The sequence below is a fragment of the Myotis lucifugus genome, unplaced genomic scaffold, assembly GCF_000147115.1.
Source record: "Myotis lucifugus unplaced genomic scaffold, Myoluc2.0 scaffold_136, whole genome shotgun sequence".
Taxonomy (NCBI): Eukaryota; Metazoa; Chordata; class Mammalia; order Chiroptera; family Vespertilionidae; genus Myotis; species Myotis lucifugus.
The window spans coordinates 193,819-210,839 of NW_005871184.1; the positions used below are offsets into that span (position 1 = coordinate 193,819).

Consider the following 17,021-nt stretch of genomic DNA (forward strand, 5'->3'; position numbering starts at 1 on the left):
CTCAAAATATGCTGCCTTGGGGTAAAAGATGGTATTATCACCCCTATGGAAAACTGCTCCCTGTGAGGCCCTTGGGTTTACCTGGGATTATAAGAAGGCTGCATCTTATATCATCTCACTGCTCAAAATCGGGGCAGCCAGGAACCTCTAGCATCCACACCATGTGGGAAATGATTACAAATGCAGAATCTCAGGCTCCACTTCAGATCTATGAATCAGAATCTGCATTTTTTTAAAAATATTTTTATGGACATTTAGAGAATTAGGAAAGGAGAGGTAAAGAGAGAGAAACATAGGTGTGAGAGTGAAACATCCATCAGCTGCCTCCTGCACGTCTCCCACTGGAGATTGAGCCCCGAAACCCAGGCATGTGCCCTGACCAGGAATTGTACTGGCAACCTTTCAGTGCATGGGATGATGCCCAACCAACTGAACCACACTGGCCAGGGCAGAATCTGCATTTTAATAAGATCTCCAGTGGTTTGCATGCACATTAATGTTTGAGAAGCAGTGCCATATTAGATAGAATATGGCAGTGATGGCGAACCTATGACACGCATGTCAGAGGTGACACATGAACTCATTTTTTTGGTTGATTTTTCTTTGTTAAATGGCATTTAAATATATAAAATAAATATCAAAAATATAAGTCTTTGTTTTACTATGGTTGCAAATATCAAAAAATTTCTATATGTGACGTGGCACCAGAGTTAAGTTAGGGTTTTTCAAAATGCTGACATGCCGAGCTCAAAAGGTTCGCCATCACTGGAATATGGGCTTTGGAGTAAAAAGGTCCACAATTGAAATAGAAACTCTGCCTCTTACTAGCTATGTGACCACGTGAAGGTCACTTAACCTTTCCAGCCTTAGTTTCCTGATCTCTAAAAGATCTTAGTACCATCATTACAGTGTAGACACATAACAGGCATTCAATAAATGTCATTTCTCTTCTCCCTTCCATTAACGGACACAGTCAGGAAAACCAGATGGACTCTTTGGTGACCATTAGGAAATCATAGCAAGATGAAGAAAGGATGACTCCACTCCTCTCCTCTCCTCTCCTCTCCTCTCCTCTCCTCTCCTCTCCTCTCCTCTCCTCTCCTCTCTCCTCTCACCTCTCTCTTGACTCTCCTGTTTTCTTACTGAAATCGGAGACACAATATTTATCAAGTTCTAGCTGGGACGTTGCTGGGGCATGACAAGCACTGGAAGAGAGGGAGGATCTGAATGTGACCAGGGTTGGGAGAGGCCAGTCCTCCTAGTTCCAAAGGGTCAGTTAGGAGAAACAAATTAAAATTTTAAGATAAAATCTCTGACCAATGGCAAAGGATGAAACTTCAAAGGAAGAGTCTGGGGTGGGGAGGGCTAGTTCACATCCAGGAAGTTGATAAGGAAGACAGTGGAGGAATGAAATTCAGAGAAGCCTCTGGAATAAGGAAGATGAAAATAAACTTGTCAGAGCACTTCCAGATCCTCTCAAAACATCCTTCTCTGTGCTCCCAGTGTCCCCTGCACATTACTCTACCTTGGTACCCATCACTGTGTATGCAAGCACAGATTGACTGTTTTAGTATAAGATTGAAAGTATTTTGGGGATGAATATTATCTTGGGGATTGTGTTTTGTTTCACTTGTTTATACACCTATAGAATGCATAATGAATACTGTTTTTTGAATGCTGAGTGAATGTAAGTTTTGTTTTCAATGCTACAATTCCATCATAGTCCATTTCTTAGGAGAATTTGTGGGGCCTTTAATACAGCAAACATCAAGGCTCTTCCTGAGCACATGAGTCCGTGTTGGCCTCCAATCCCACTAGCCTCTATCAGGTAGCAGCTGGGTTTCCCACTGCCCCCTTTTGTCTTATAGCTAGTGTCCTAGGTATAGAGAAGGAGCCAATGGGGAACAATAGAAAGCTGGCAGAATCTCTGGCCTACCAGTTCTCCTTTGCTTATGCTCTTGACTGTGGTTGGATTGAGAGCCTGTTAATTTGCAGGGAACAAGCTGCCTCGGTTTCCAGGATCTCAGGGATGGTAGGAAAGAATGATTGTGGCTTTCTTTATTGAAGACCCACATGTCAGTCCCCTGGCTGACTCATGAGATCAGTCCCCAAGAAGCTAGCTCAGAGATTTACCTGAACTCGTGTGAGCATTAAAACTGGCCCATGGGAGACAGACATATACAGCCTCTCCACTCTATAGGTTATGCTGGGAACTCTTGGAAGGGGACAGGCAAAGGCCTCAAGGTCATGCCCCCTTGAACAGGGCTGCATAGTGAGTTTGGCTGCTTTCCAGAAATGGCTGTTCAGGAGCACAGGGCATAACCCCTCCAACAACCCTTGGGTCTCAGGTCCTGAGATTAATTCCCATCGAGGGTTACTTATCCTGTGACAGTTAAATGTATTTCATTTCATTGCCTATGATCTCAAGAGCTTGCTTTCATGGCTCAGAAAACCATCTGCAGACTGGACTTCCCTCACAAGGGGTGGGATGGGGGCTTTGGAGGATATGAATGGAGGAATGGTCTGTGGAACTGCTATGTTGAAAGAGAATAAACTAAAGAAACCCTGCTCTTATTCTCCATCACTTGTCCTAGTAGATCTTTTATTAAATTCTGGCTTTCTGAAGAATGTATCATTCTTCTGAGGAGACCCCAAGTAGAAATGGGGGAGTTGGGAGGACTTGATGGGTAGATAGAAGTGTGGAATGACCCAGGGTTCTGCATGCAGTAAGCTAAGTGCTGAGAAAGATTTTGAACTCCTTCTCTAGTATCTCCCTCCCACCTTTTTCTCCTATTTGTTGGGGGTGGATGAAGTGGGCTGGAAGGATGTGGGAGGAAAGAGGATAGAGCAATGAAAGTAGGGAGGGGGGAGTATTTGGTCCATTATATACAATGTGAGTCTCCTCCCTCCCTCCCTCTCGCCCTCCCTCTCTCCTTCTTTTAAAATTTGGAAATGGGTGAGTATCCAGGTCAGTAGCTCCCTTTCTCTATTTTAGTCCCTAAGTTTTGCATTTCTACAGAAGGTTAAGTCATGGGCCACATACAGAGCCATGGCCAGGTGAGATGTTGGCCAAGGGCAAAGGGAACATGCAATGGCTAGTGGAAGAAGAATGCTATAAACACCAATATGGTCAATGACTAGTTGCAGAAAGGAAGTCTTTTGTAACTACTTATTCTCATTTTTGCTTTGTTATATATATTAATATATATATATATTTCTCAGTTCTTTTTCTCTCCTTTCTCATTCCCTATCAATTCCAATATAAAGTGATTAACCTTATAATGTGGCATTTAAATCATAGACTATCAAAGGAAGATTGCATCTGAACTAGGAGTGAATATTTTCAGAGCTAAAGCAACATACGGGACACTTTCTTTTTAGGGGGCCCGGGAGTGAACTCTCGGTTGTGTAAAAGACAATTGCACCACGTTAGGGAGAACATGATGTCCTTATTGTCCATTTTTGGAAGTTCTCATCTGCAGTAAGACATGTGGCGCGTGCTCGGTGCTTATTTTCAGCTCAGCATCGTTGCCACCCTTTTCTAACATCTCCCGTGCAATGCAGGGGAGGAGCCAGGAACCACATTTCCTGCAATCCCTTTTCCTGTATGATTCTGGCTAGAACTTGCCCACGAGAGCTTCTCAGATGAGATAAGAAAAAGGCAAAACCATTTTCCAGAAACAGGTGTGGAGGCAGCTGTGACTTCCCAGTGCACTCTCAAAGGCCACCCACCTCACTGCTGCGGCCTTTCAGCAGTCACCAGCTAGTGGCCTCCCTCACCCTTTCTCTTCATACTCTTGCAAAGTTTGTGTGAGACTCTCATCTCTATACAAAATCCTTAACTTTGTATGAAGCCCTTAATACCTACCCCAGGAATCTGTGGAGGAATGGTGTGTGTGTGTGTGTGTGTGTGTGTGTGTGTGTGTGTGTGTTTCTTTTCCCTGATGAAGTGCTGTTACAGAGCTGAATGTCCTGGCCCAGGAGCTGAGTGGCCATTTGTTTCTCACACCACCCGATAACACCTGGCTTCTGACCGACCTGAACTTTTCAACACTGCCCAGCCATGTTTATGGCAGTGAGTTCTGTCCAGCTGCCAAGGGAGAAATGGCTAGTGGGAGAGCAAGACAGCGGTCTGGATGGTCTCACCACAGCCGCTGTGTGGATCTGATGACAAGGGAGGGTCATCCTGGAGGGCCCTACTGTTGAGTTGGTGGATGTCGAGTGGATGACCTTGGATGGAAGTGCCAGACTCTAGATAGAGGCAGCTCAGAGTCTGCCAGGCTGGGTGTACGTCCCCACCCACTTTGGTCACTCTAGAAACCTTCTTTCAGGTGGCCTCAGGTTGTCCCACACTGGCTTTAGACACAGATGGCCTGTCTGATGACTGGTGAGCGTGTGTGTCAGGAACCTCCAGCATAGAGTGAGGGCTTTGTAGAAGTGGTCAGGAGCATGGACCCTGGAGGCCAACCGTTGCCATTTGAATTCTGCCCTATCACTTACTAGTTATGTGACCTTGGGCAAGATTCTATACCTTTTTGGCCTTTAGTTTTCTCATCTGTATACTGAGGATATTAATAACATCTACCTCATAGGGAGATAATTCATATAAAGTGCTTAGGACAGGATCTGGCTCATAGTAAGTGCCATGTGAGAGAAAGCTATCATTATTATTATGACACCAAGGACAGACAAGTTGGCGAGGATGGAGACTTTGAGTAAGAGCATGAGTGATTCCAAGGGCAGCATCCTTAGACCAGGCTGCTGTGGACTCACACATAACTATGGGAGAACAGGGAGGACTCAAGTAGAAACTAAGAGAGAGGTAGTCACTAAAACTCTGGGAGACAGAAGCACCCTGTGTTGGTGTCCTACCTGATCGGGGTCTGGGGAGGCCGCCTCCCCCATGGCAGAGAACACAGCCCAGGAGGGCAGCAGGAGTCAGCAGACATGTGCTTGGGAGCTGACTGGGCTTGCTATGGGCTGCATGCCAGATGCCTTCAAAACTGCCCAAAATAGCTTAGGAGGACTTTGTAAAGGGTAGAAGGTCCCACTTTAGCAAAAGGTGTAAGAACTGGGTCATATTTACATCAGATACCAATCCCTTAGGTAGAAAAAGACAAAGGACTCTGGTGGCTGAAGAACCTGGTTTGGACCCCAACTCTGACTCTCACTACACTGTAAATATGTGGAGAGCAGGAGCCATCTGATTTACTATGGAGTACATAGAATTCAGTACAGGCATGCATGATTTAATATACTGGAACCTCAGCTTTCTCATCTGTAAGATGGGGAGAGTATAATGGCCACTATAGCTGATGCAAAGATTACATTAGACATTGCTCACAGGCACCTAAAGTCCATAATGAATATTAATTAGAATCATTTTTTAAAATAGCAAATACTCAGTGTCTTGCTTAAAATAGAACTGCAATCATTTGTTTGCTCAAATTGATTAATGCTGCTTTAGTGCAGTAAATGTAGTCCATTCTGCATTTGCCAAAGGTTAGGTACTTTAAGAGAAGAGATGAGACCTCTTACAGGTTTTCTCTCCCAATTTGATCAGTGCTTTTCAAGTGTCATTTATGATTCAATGCTTTCTGACAACAATCAAAATATGGCTAGCATTTGATCAGTCCTACTGAATTTCAGGAGAGTAAAAGATTGTAGATAGGTTGCTAAACAATCAAAACAGATTATGATCTGACTTGAAAAAGCTATAATTCTTGGGAAAATACTGGCTTTGAACCCAAAAGCGCATACTATATAAACATTACATATTATTATTAAGCCATTTCTTTCTATGTGCATTTAAAATGTTTTCTGACCAATTCTGTTCAGGGAAGCTTTGAATAATGGAGTCTTTACTTGTTTTCATGCCAATAATAGGTCCTCCAGAAATACCAAATAACCAGTCGGAAAGGGCCTGTTCCATGCTTTCTTCCCACTTCCTGACTTGGCTTTTCCCATGCTGTGCCCTGGAATCCAGGTATCTAAACTTATAAATGTGATGTGAAGTTTACATGCATTGTGAAACCAATGAGCTCTAGTTTGTAGATGGTTCCATTCTTCTCTTATGTTGCAAAATCCATGGCCACTATAGCTGATGCAAAGGTTACATTAGACAATGCCCACAGGCACCTAAAGTCCATAATGAATATTAATTAGAATCATTTTTTAAAATAGCAAATACTCAGTGTCTTGCTTAAAATAGAAATGCAATTATTTGTTTGCTCAAATTGATTAATGCTGCTTTAGTGCAGTAAATGTAGTCCATTCTGCATTTGCCAAAGGTTAGGTACTTTAAGAGAAGAGATGAGACCTCTTACAGGTTTGGTGTTGCTCTTTTCTTTAGAACCAGAATAATCTTTGCTTAGCTTCTTAGGGTTGAAATTATGTTTTGGATGATTGCTATTACTTGCATTTAACTTTCCGATAAAGATGGGTACGCTAAATGTAATTTTTTGAAAGAGAATGAACCAAGTATTATCAAATGTACTACTGCTGCCAATATGCTTTTATGTGACTTGATTATGCATCACCATCTATTTATTGAATCAAAGTTGGTTTTTTTTACATCTGTTTTAGTATAAGGCCTGGTATATAGTTAATAGTAAAATTACTGCTTGGAAAATTGCTTTATTACGGACATTCTTCAATTCTTTTTCAAAATCAAAGATACCTCTCTGCACTGTAGAAAATAGTATTTATTGATGTGGAATAAATTTTCTATAAGAGCAAGCAAGAGCTACTTAATATAAGCAATATTGGGCATATCAACTGAATTGCTTGAGTAATAAAACATATCAAAATGTGAATCACCATTGTCAGACACAAGCTTTTAACACCTTTAATTTATATAATTGGTATACAATAAGTCTTACAACAAATGTAGATACAATTACATCCAATATCAAAGAAGTTGCAGGTCTTTCCATCTTTAAATGATGTTGGCTAACTCACCCTAAGAAAGCAATCTGGCATTGGTCTCTTGGTTAGCACTTATTACCAATATCAACTAGCACTTCAAAATCAAAGTTGAAATGGTACATTCATTTGCCAAAAAAAGGTTAAAGGCAAAGAAGGTGAATCAACGTGCAAATTAGCATCTAGCCCAGTTGCAAAAATTCATTTCTCAGATGCAAGGGTTTGAACCATGCACCCTTGCAAGCAAGATGAAGGGAAAACAGATGTTATCAAACCAAAATCAACTCCACAAAGAACCCAGACGACCCCAGCATGGCAAAGGCTAGAGGTCTATTGCTGTTAGTGCTCAGGTATCCATATTGTGCTACCCTAACCTCCTGGATCCTAACTCAACAGTCTGTGAGAATATGTCTCAACCATTCTTCACCTTCAGATGGAAACTAACCTTTGTGGTTCCAGGCGCGGTTAACCCTCAGTCAGTTGCTGCACTGGGCGGTAGCCTGAAGCTGTAAGAGCTGTCTGATGGCTACAATACAGCTGTCATGTTATAAGTAAAAGATTTAAGTAAAACAACACACCAGTATAACAACAAACAAGGAACTGAGATCACTTATATGTCTATATAATACTTAAAATGTCTATAAATATTCCTCTGCAGAAACTGAAAACACTGTAGACATGATTTCATTAGTCCTCACAACACATTTGTGAGGTAGCAGGGGGTGAGGTCAACGTGAAAGCATCACCCCCATTTAAGAAATGACGACACAGACATCCAAAGAGAGCAGGAGACTTCACTGGGGCCACGAGTAAAGAAAACAACGTTGGCTCTCATCATTCCATCATTTACAATCTGCAGTCTAGAAGAGGCTGCTTGCCTCCCTCCTGCTCTGACATTCCTCTAATGCTTGGACTATTCCTGTCCCTCGATGGTATGTGGTTGTTTAGATCCGATGGAGCCATTTCCCTTGGGTAGAGCTGGACAGACTCTCCCTGAGGTAAAGGTCGTCAATTATCCATATATTTCGTGTGTGTGTGTGTGTGTGTGTGTGTGTGTGTGTGTAGCAAGTTTGTTGAATTCAGTTGCTAAAATCCTTTGGCCAACTCAAAAATAGAAAAAAAATGCATTTGGCAAAATAAGGTTTGTCTCATTGGTATTTTAAACTAACATCACCAGGAGTGAGTTTGTATGGGAAGCTGTCACCTTGCGGGAGGTGTGAAACTGCCTGCTGGTTGAGATCTGCTTTAAGTCCCCGGCCCTCTCTTCTCTGTAAGGGTTTGGAAGTTAATAAGAACAACAAACGCATCAGCTGCTCTTGCACAATCACAGCCTCGGTAAGGAAAGATGCTGGCTGAGTCCATGGCTTATATTGGTCAGAATTCCTTGGCAAGAGGCTGGCTCCTCTGATCCAGTGTCTATGACGAAAGCAGTGCCCAGAAGTGCACCTCTACAAGGTGTTTCCTGAACACTCTGTCAGAATGCTTTTGACTGAGGGGGGAAAAAATGGAATGTTCTGATTTCATTGAATCGTCTTTTGCCAAAATGAAAGCCTAGGCAAGGAGTGAGGGTGGGGAAGAGGGACAGTTGTTCAGGCCAAGTGTTGCTGGAGGGGTCGTGGTTGGCCATTCCTGCCCATTTTTCTGAGAATGTCCACTTTAAACAATTTTTCTTTTGCTTTAAATAATCTGAGATATCAGAATTCCACTCCTCATTACCCACTCCTTTTTAAAAATTCCCCTGGAGGTTGCTCATTCTCCTTTGGTGCCTAAGGAGTTTAGGAATAAATTCTTTTTAGGGTGTGGGATGGCAGGTTTGTGGACATGGCCCGGCTCCCGGTGTCTGCGACACCAGAGGGATTTAGGACCAACTGGCAATGGTGGTTTATAGGCCAGTACTTCACTGGTCACAACAAGTGACAGGATGAGCTGAGGGTCAAGTTTCTGGAAACTAACAGAGTCATGGCAGCAGGTCCAAGTTTAGAAATAAAAATCAACCAGTGTCAAGCTCTTTATGACATTGCTAGACAATATAACACATTTTGAAATGGGACCCAATGTATATTTTCTCCTCCATGAAATCAGGACCTCAGATGCCGGTTGCTAATATGTGTTGTAGGAGGGCAGTTATAGCCATGAAATAAAGCTATCAAGAACACACAAACAAATAGAGGCAACTGGCATGCTCAAAACAACCCATCAGCTAGCAAATGAAACACTTTTGAGATAAAAATTTAACAAATCATTTTATTTAATTAAAAATCTGCGAGTGCCCTGTTCTGTTACGCTGGGCACTGCAATAAATTCGGGATTCTCGAACTCAGCACTGTTGACACTTTGGGCCAAATAATTCTTTGTCGTGGTAGGCTCTTCTGTGCATCTTAGGATGTTTAGCGCACCCATGGCTCTCCTGACTAATTAGCACCCCTACATTGTGATAATCAAAACTGTCACCAGACATCTTCATATGTCCCCCCACCAACCTCCTGGGGCGTGGTGGTGCAAAACTGTCTTGCTGGTTGAGAACCACTGCAATAAATGGATACCTGCAAAAACGATCCGTTCTTTCTCAACATTTATTATGCAGGATTTTAAGACTATCTACCCAGGGTCTTGATTTATTAGAGGGCAGAATTAGTAAGGTAAGTGTATGGGAATAATAAATGGATTAATCACCGTATCTGTTTCCAATGAAAATGCCTCACGGGGCAATTGCAGACAGTGTCTTAAAATTCTTTTTCTTGAACAGTTTACAGTCATTATCCAACAGACAGTTAGCAGTGAACCAGCTGCTTGATGGGCATAAAGCAAGGAATCTCTGGGCTCCTCCAAGCAGTGGATGCCTCTGACCGTTATTGAGAGCTGATTCCCACTTTACCTAATGAGGTACTCAGTGCATGTCGGCTCCCTCCCTCCGCCGCTGCCTCCACTGTACACTCCCTCCACACGCCTCTCCCTTTCTCTTCTCTAACTAAGCTCAGCTCCTGGGGAAACACAGCTCCATAAAAGCTCCTGGGCTGTGACCCTGGCTGCTGATGACTAGGACAGGCATCCTTAGCAGAGATGATGGTGGCCTGGAGGGGAGAACAGGAAGAAGGTGTGCTGAGATCTGACAGCAACTTGCCACTCTGCCCCTCTGCCTGCTGGCCTCCTTGGGGCACTTTCTAGTTTCCTTTCATTATTTAGGCAGCTACTAGTAAGAAGCTGGGATGCAGCCAGTAGAGCCCAGCAGGGGTCCTGTCAGATACAGCCAGATAAACAGAGATTAAGAAGGAATCTGAGAAATCCCTGCTTTCTCACCTGCAGGGTCAGATCCTCCCACTACTCATTTCTTTTTCACTGATTGAGATTTCATGTCATTTTTCTAAATAAAAGTTTAAGAAATACCATAAACAAAAGCTCCCCTAAAAGTAACTCCCAACAAAATGCTTGGATTCCTCGTCCCCAGTCCTCACAGTGGGTCAGTGGTGGCGGGTGCAGGAGCTTCCATCGTGGTGGTCTGGCCCCGCGTTGAAGGTTGGCCCATTTCAGCTGCAAATCAGCCTCCACACACTATTAAATAATGGTTCTTTGGGTACCAAAAAGGGGAAGTTGTAGCAGCCAAAGGAGAGGGAGGAAAAGGAAACAACCAAACCAATAAGACAGGGCTTAAGATTGTCGCTCAATGCGCGTCAGGTACTTGTTATCAATTCTACTGGATAAGCACTTATAAATAAAGAGTTATCCCTCTTCCCAGGCCATGTTCCTCTGTTAGGAGTCGTCGTACAGAGGGTTGTTGTAGTTTCCCCAGGACCCGTAGTCGTGGTCATCCAGAAGCCTTCCGTAGGAGGAATGCCTGGTGGGAAGGAGAAGAGGTTGTGGTTATTGGGAGAAGTTGCCCATCTGAGGACAGCCTAATGTGCCACACCAGCACGACCAAGGGTGATCCCGAGTGGGGGGGTGAAAGGATTAAGGAAAGACAAACAAGAGAATGACAGCTGGGTCTCGGTGGAACGCTGCCTCCCTGATGAGGAGACAGCGACAGCGCCCACAAGCCATGTCTTTATTTTATAGCAGATGCCACGAGGCAAAGTAGGGGCGTGATCACGTTGTTTACAGCATTCTCGTGAGTTTCAACCTCACTCAACTACATGCACCCGAACTCTATCACAAGGCACGTGGGGCTACGTGTTCGGACCATAGGTTCAAGCTTACAACCACAGCCATTGGCTAGAATTGTGCTGGGAGGGACACATGCAAGTCCCCTCCAGCTGGGACTTGCACGTGTCAATGAGAGGACCCTGTCCTTTCATTAGTCCGAGGCTTGAACCTGGCCAAAACACCGTAACCGCGCCCCACAGCCTAATGCCTGGCAGCCTGAGCTGGGAGGCTCACAGGGCCGCTGGAGGGAAGCCATGGTTCTTCGCTAGGATGACCCCTTGGCAACAGACCTAACAACCATGGAGGTCCCAGTCTATAGACACCCTGTGAGTTACGACTGATCCACTGGGAGCCCAGATGGCGCCTTCTGTTGAGATCAGCAGGGTCCTGACTCTCTCCTTGACCTCCAGTGCTGAGAAGGAGAGGTCCATTCCCATGGCTATTTAAAAAGAAGTAATGAGAAAAAGGGAAGGTTGCATTCCTGGCATTTTGACTTAGGTCCTGGACTTAATTTTCCCTGAAATAAGAATGTTCCCACCCCTCCTGACATTTATATAGCATTTTTACAGTCTACAAAGTACGTCTATGTTTTGTTTCTACTTCATCCCCAGAATAAAGCCATGGGGTAGATATTGGTTATCCTTATTTCTCCAAGGAGAAAAATGGGGCTCAGAGATGTTAACTGACATGTTCAGTCACCCAACTGAGCTATGAGTCAAACCCCTACCTCCTGGATCTAAGTATAGTGCTTTGAGCTCAGCTTCCCAGAATCTGATTAGCACCTTAGTTCAATGGCAGTATGGGTTTAACAGGCTCTGGTGGGTCATTCTGGGAACATGTCCCACAGTTAATATTATTTCTATGAGAAACTGAAGTCAGTTAAAGTCATTGGAAAGGTTTGCAGTCTGGCTGGTGTGGCTTGGTGGTTGAGCATCAACCTATGAACCAAGAGGTCACAATTCGATTCCCGGTCAGGGCACATGCCCATGTTGTGGGTTTGACTAACAGGAGGCAGCCAATCCATGATTCTCTCTCATCATTGATGTTTCTATCTCTCTCTCCCTCTCCCTTCCTCTCTATGAAATCAATAAAAATATATTAAAAACAAAACGAAACACCTATGATGGTTTGCAAAGCCCTACAAGATCTGGCTCTTGTTACTTTTCTGAGCACATCAGCTACTATTCCAGTTTTTCTTGCTTCCTCTCCTCCAACATGCTGGTCTCCTTGCTCTTCCCCTTCATGCCTGGCATACTCTTGCCTCAGGGCCTTTGCACTTACTGTTCCCTCAGCTTGGAACAGTTGTCCTCCAGATCTCCACAGGCTCTTTCCCTCATCTTCTTCAAGTCTTTGTACAAAAGTCACCTTCTCAGTGAGGCCTTCCTTAATAACTCCATTTAAACTTGCAACTCTCTCCCACCCCCCATCCCCCCACTCCCTACTTCATTTTTCTCATAGATCTCCTCACCATCTAACATACTACATAATTTACTTACCTATTTTGTTGTTGCCTCTCTCCCTTAACTAGACTATCAGTATGGATTATTTGCCCATTTTCTTTGTTCTTAGCTCTATTTCCAGAAGAATATCTGGCTCATAGTAGGTCCTTAATAAATGCTGGTGGAAGAAATAGTGATTGGGAAAAAATACATCCTGCAAGGCCAATCTCACAAATTGGGAGCTTCCTGGAAAGAATTATGGTAATTTTAAGACTAAAACTAATGACAGGATTGGGAAAATATTACAAAATGAGCAGGTGGTGCCTCTGAGGTTTGTGCTAGCGTGTGAATTATTACACCTTGCCATTGGAAATCAGCTATGCTATATATAGTACGGATAAACATGCCCAGTCTGAGCTAGATATAAAAGTTAAACAAAATGAAAATACAGTCTGAGAAGCACAAAAAGAATGTGCTATACTTTTATTTGTTGCTAAAATAATTGTTGTTACTTTCTGCAGCCTACTTCCATCTGCCAGGTATTTGAAAAGAGTTGATCTGTTGTAAAGAACCACACCCTGACGTGCTGGTTTCTCTAAAGGTCCACATTCATTTCTGTGGGTGTGAGAAAGAAAGAGATCACAAATAACACACCACGGATCTTCTCATTTGACTGAATGAATGAGCATCCATCCCCAACATTCCCCCCACATTTGAAACCTCCAATTCCAATCAAATACTTTTTAACAAGATGGTTGAGAAATGGAAGCTGTAGAATGGACAAGTGGAAACCTGGGGATTATAAGATTGGAGCCGAGCCTAAATTTCAGCATGACTTGGTGTTGCAAGGCTGGCCAACATCTACCTACTAAACATGCTCCTTTATTGATAGGGCATTCCTGTCTCACCTTTGTATGGTAAATTAACTTCTCACACCATTTTTATTTCTATCATATAATTTTATTCCCTTAAGATGTCAGTAGGGCCAATGGATGTATGTTCTTGAATGTGTTTTTAACCCCCTGTTTGTCCATCCATAAAATGGAAAAACTTAAAAAAATTTGTGTTAGAGTTGTTGGGAGGACTAAATGAGGTAATGCATATAAAAGGCCTGGCACATAGTAAATACATAATAAGTGTTGGCCAATATCGCTTTTTAATTTTTATTATAATGAAAGTTACACAAGCCCATGGCAAATCTGTAAAAAGTAAAAAAATAAATAAATAAAAGACATTGAGTGAAAAGGGAGCCTCCCTCCCACCAGGAACTCTTGAAACTACGCCCCAGGCACAGTTATAAAACCAGCTTCTTATATTATTATTTGAATTTTAAAAAATTATTATCATGCTAGAGTGAGGTTAGAGGATTAAAAACCTTCTGGTTATCAGGTTTTACTGATAATGGCTATTTTAGGTAAGACTATTTGATCAGAACTGCACCTGAATCTGCTGTGTTAAAAGAGAATTTACTGCACACACAATACAGTAGCAAAATAAAGGAATAGATAGCCTTCATTTTTCTTAGCCTTCTCATTGGGTTGAATAGTGTGTTGAGAAAAATACTGATAAATGATGGTGGTAAAGCAAGAGATTAGATAAACCATATTTGGGAATGTACTGAACTCATAAGGCTTATTTAATATATTAATGAGCTAAGCAAGAAGAATTGGGTGTGCTGGGATTCAAGCCAGGTTTGTTGAAATCCTACTATATATAGAGATAGACAAACACATGTGTATGTGTGTGTGATAAGGGGAGAATAATTCATGATCACTTTAAACGATCTCTCTAGGTCAAAACTTCTTAAATCATGGCCTGTTTTAGATGGTAATGGAGGAGGTTTTCATTTACGGAGCCTAGAGGTGAAAATACTCCCAATTCCCAAATTTAGGAACGCGGTGCTCAGGGAATCTAGACAACTTTGTCCACTTGATTTAATGGCAGAGCTGGTACTAAAACCTAGGTCTCCTTGTTCCTTCTGTTAACACAACACTGCCTCATCTAATTTCAATCTGAATAGCAACCTGAACGAATGACATCATCGCCAGGTCCAAGTGGTTTTGTTTACTTAATCTCTCCGTGAAGGCTGGCACCAGCCCAGCAGAGCTGTTTCCATTAGCTGTGCCTTGGCTCCCCTTAAATGATAAACCTCTTGGGGGCAGACTGTGTCTTGTATTTCTTCTTATTTTCTGAACATCCAATATGTTGCTCTTGATGCAGTGGTTCTTTTATAAATATTTGATGAGAACTGCATACATGCAGTGGCACATAAATAGTATATATGGAGGTTGCCTGGTCCATGCCGGCAGGGAGTTGTATGGCCTGTGGCAATTCATTGCGCAATATAACTGTGGCAAAGTAAAAACCTCTGATTAAAGAATTTAATAAAGGGTGAAAGCCACCATTTTGACCTTAAAAATAGGAAGAGGAAAGAGAATTATAGCTAAATTTCTCCCATGCAATGACATGGCTTTAAAGCACTCCGCACGGGGCTCATAGTCCGGCTAATCCATGGTGCTGTGCTTACTGGCAGTGTTATTCTACCGTATTATGGTTTTGTTAGCTCAGAGCAGAACCCGAGGGGACAAAACAGGGCATGATTTGTGCTAAGTCCTGGCCTGGTTGCTTCCTTCTCAAGTGGCTTTGCTCCAAGAGAAAGCAGTCCTCCCCAAACGCCCTCCTCCCAATCAGTGAGTCCCTGTTGATGACAACTGGTACATGTGATAGTGACACTGTGGTTTGAGGCCTTCTCCACACATACCAACGGAACCTATTGTAAGACAGCTGTAGCCTCAATACTTAATGGAGCTCATTTGTCTTAGAAGATGAATGAGGTTTTACTTTCTTTGTGCTGAAACAAACATATTTTAGAAAACACCTTCTCTTTTATAAAAGTCAACCCCAGTTCCTCATCAAGGCTCCAACTTTATTACCTTTCCTCTCCTCTTTAGTCAAGCGAGTCTTGCCATTCAATAATTAGTGCTTATTATGTGCTGAGAAGGAGAGATATATAGATGAAGAAGACATGGCTCAATGCTGTGAAAACATAGCTGAACTTGCATCTCATTAGTCATTAGTAATTAAGCCGGAGATTCTTATCATTCATTAGCAAAGCGAGATTGGTGCAGCTGTCACTGTCTCCCCTTTTTGTTTCCATTGGTGGCTTTCATTCTCTGTCATTTTTCTGCCTGGCTCCTTTCAGTTAACTATTCAATGACAACCTACCATCTATCAGCCTCTAGTATGAGGTCTGGGGGATCCTTTAGTGAATTAAAAGACCAAACTCCCTGTCCCAAGGGAGCTTACATTCTAGCGGGGCAGACACAATAAAATGAGACATGAAAAATAAGAAGGTGGATGGTAATAAATGCAATGGAGGAAAATCAGGGAAGGGGAAGTGAGGAATTCCAAATGGGAGGTGGGGATTATAATTTTGAATATGGTGATCAGAGAAAGTCTCACTAAGATGACATTTGAGCAGACATATAAAGGAGATGTGGATGAGCCACACAGATGCCTGAGATATACCCTACAGGCAGAGAGAACAGCAAGTGCAAAGGCTCTGGGGCAGGAGCAGACAACACATCTGTGAGGGAGCTACTGGACTATAATTAAAGAAATAAACTTGTTATATTGGAATGATGTTAGATTTATAGAAAAATTACAAAGATAAAGTCCCATATGCCTTTCACCCAGCTTCCCTTGATGGTAACATCTTACATAACCGTGGCACATTTGTCAAAACTAAGAATTGTGAGCTACGATTTTGAAGCCAAGAAAACTGTAACCATTAGAGGTGATTTTATTAGCCCACAGTTACCAAAGCAAGTTGATGGCAGAATGAGTATCATAATTCAGGAATTCTATCAGTTTCATCTTCTTATTATCAAAATCTCAATAATAGAAACATTTCTAAATATCATTTTCAAAGTGCTCTCTACATAGTCTGGATTTCTCTTAAAAAGCAGTTACTTTCAAACTAATCTTTAAATAGCCACATTTACTTTGAAGGGACAGATAAAATTTGTCTCTTTTATTTTTTAAAATTATCTGCAGATATCATGCTGGCAGACACTCATTAAAAAAAGGCCTGCACATTAGAACACCTGTCCATCTGTAAACAAGTTCAGAGTCACGGGTAACTAGTGCAAGTGTGAGGTTTAACAGGTTCCCACGGTTTCCCCTCCTCTAAATCTCATTTCTCCTGACTTGAAGGAAACAAATCCTGCTTCCCCTAAACTTTCCTGCCCAGAGTCATTCACTCAGGCAACAATGTTTATAAAGCAACTATTATATGCCAGGTACTGCCGGGGCCTTTAGATCCTTCTGCTGGAGGAGACTGGCGGAGACAGATTCCAGTACAGGGACCTGCATGGTACGAAGGAGGTGCATGCAGCAAGGAACTTCCCGTGGAGAGGTGGGGATGAGGTTCCTGGAGGGGGTCCCTTTAGAGCTAGACAACTTGGAATCAGCCAGATAAGAAAAAGGTGGACCAAATACCTCCAACAGAGGGCTCAGCAT

General features: G+C 42.7%; 1 protein-coding gene across 1 annotated transcript in view; it reads right to left on the minus strand.

Annotated features, from left to right (window-relative positions):
• Positions 1-6,833: 6,833 nt before the first annotated feature.
• Positions 6,834-17,021, minus strand: part of PARM1 (prostate androgen-regulated mucin-like protein 1) — a 38,568-nt gene continuing 28,380 nt past the window's right edge. The window contains exon 3 of the mRNA XM_006094415.3: positions 6,834-10,756. Within this exon, the coding sequence (XP_006094477.2) occupies positions 10,672-10,756 (85 nt within the window). The 3' untranslated portion in view covers positions 6,834-10,671. The remainder of the gene's footprint in view (positions 10,757-17,021) is intronic.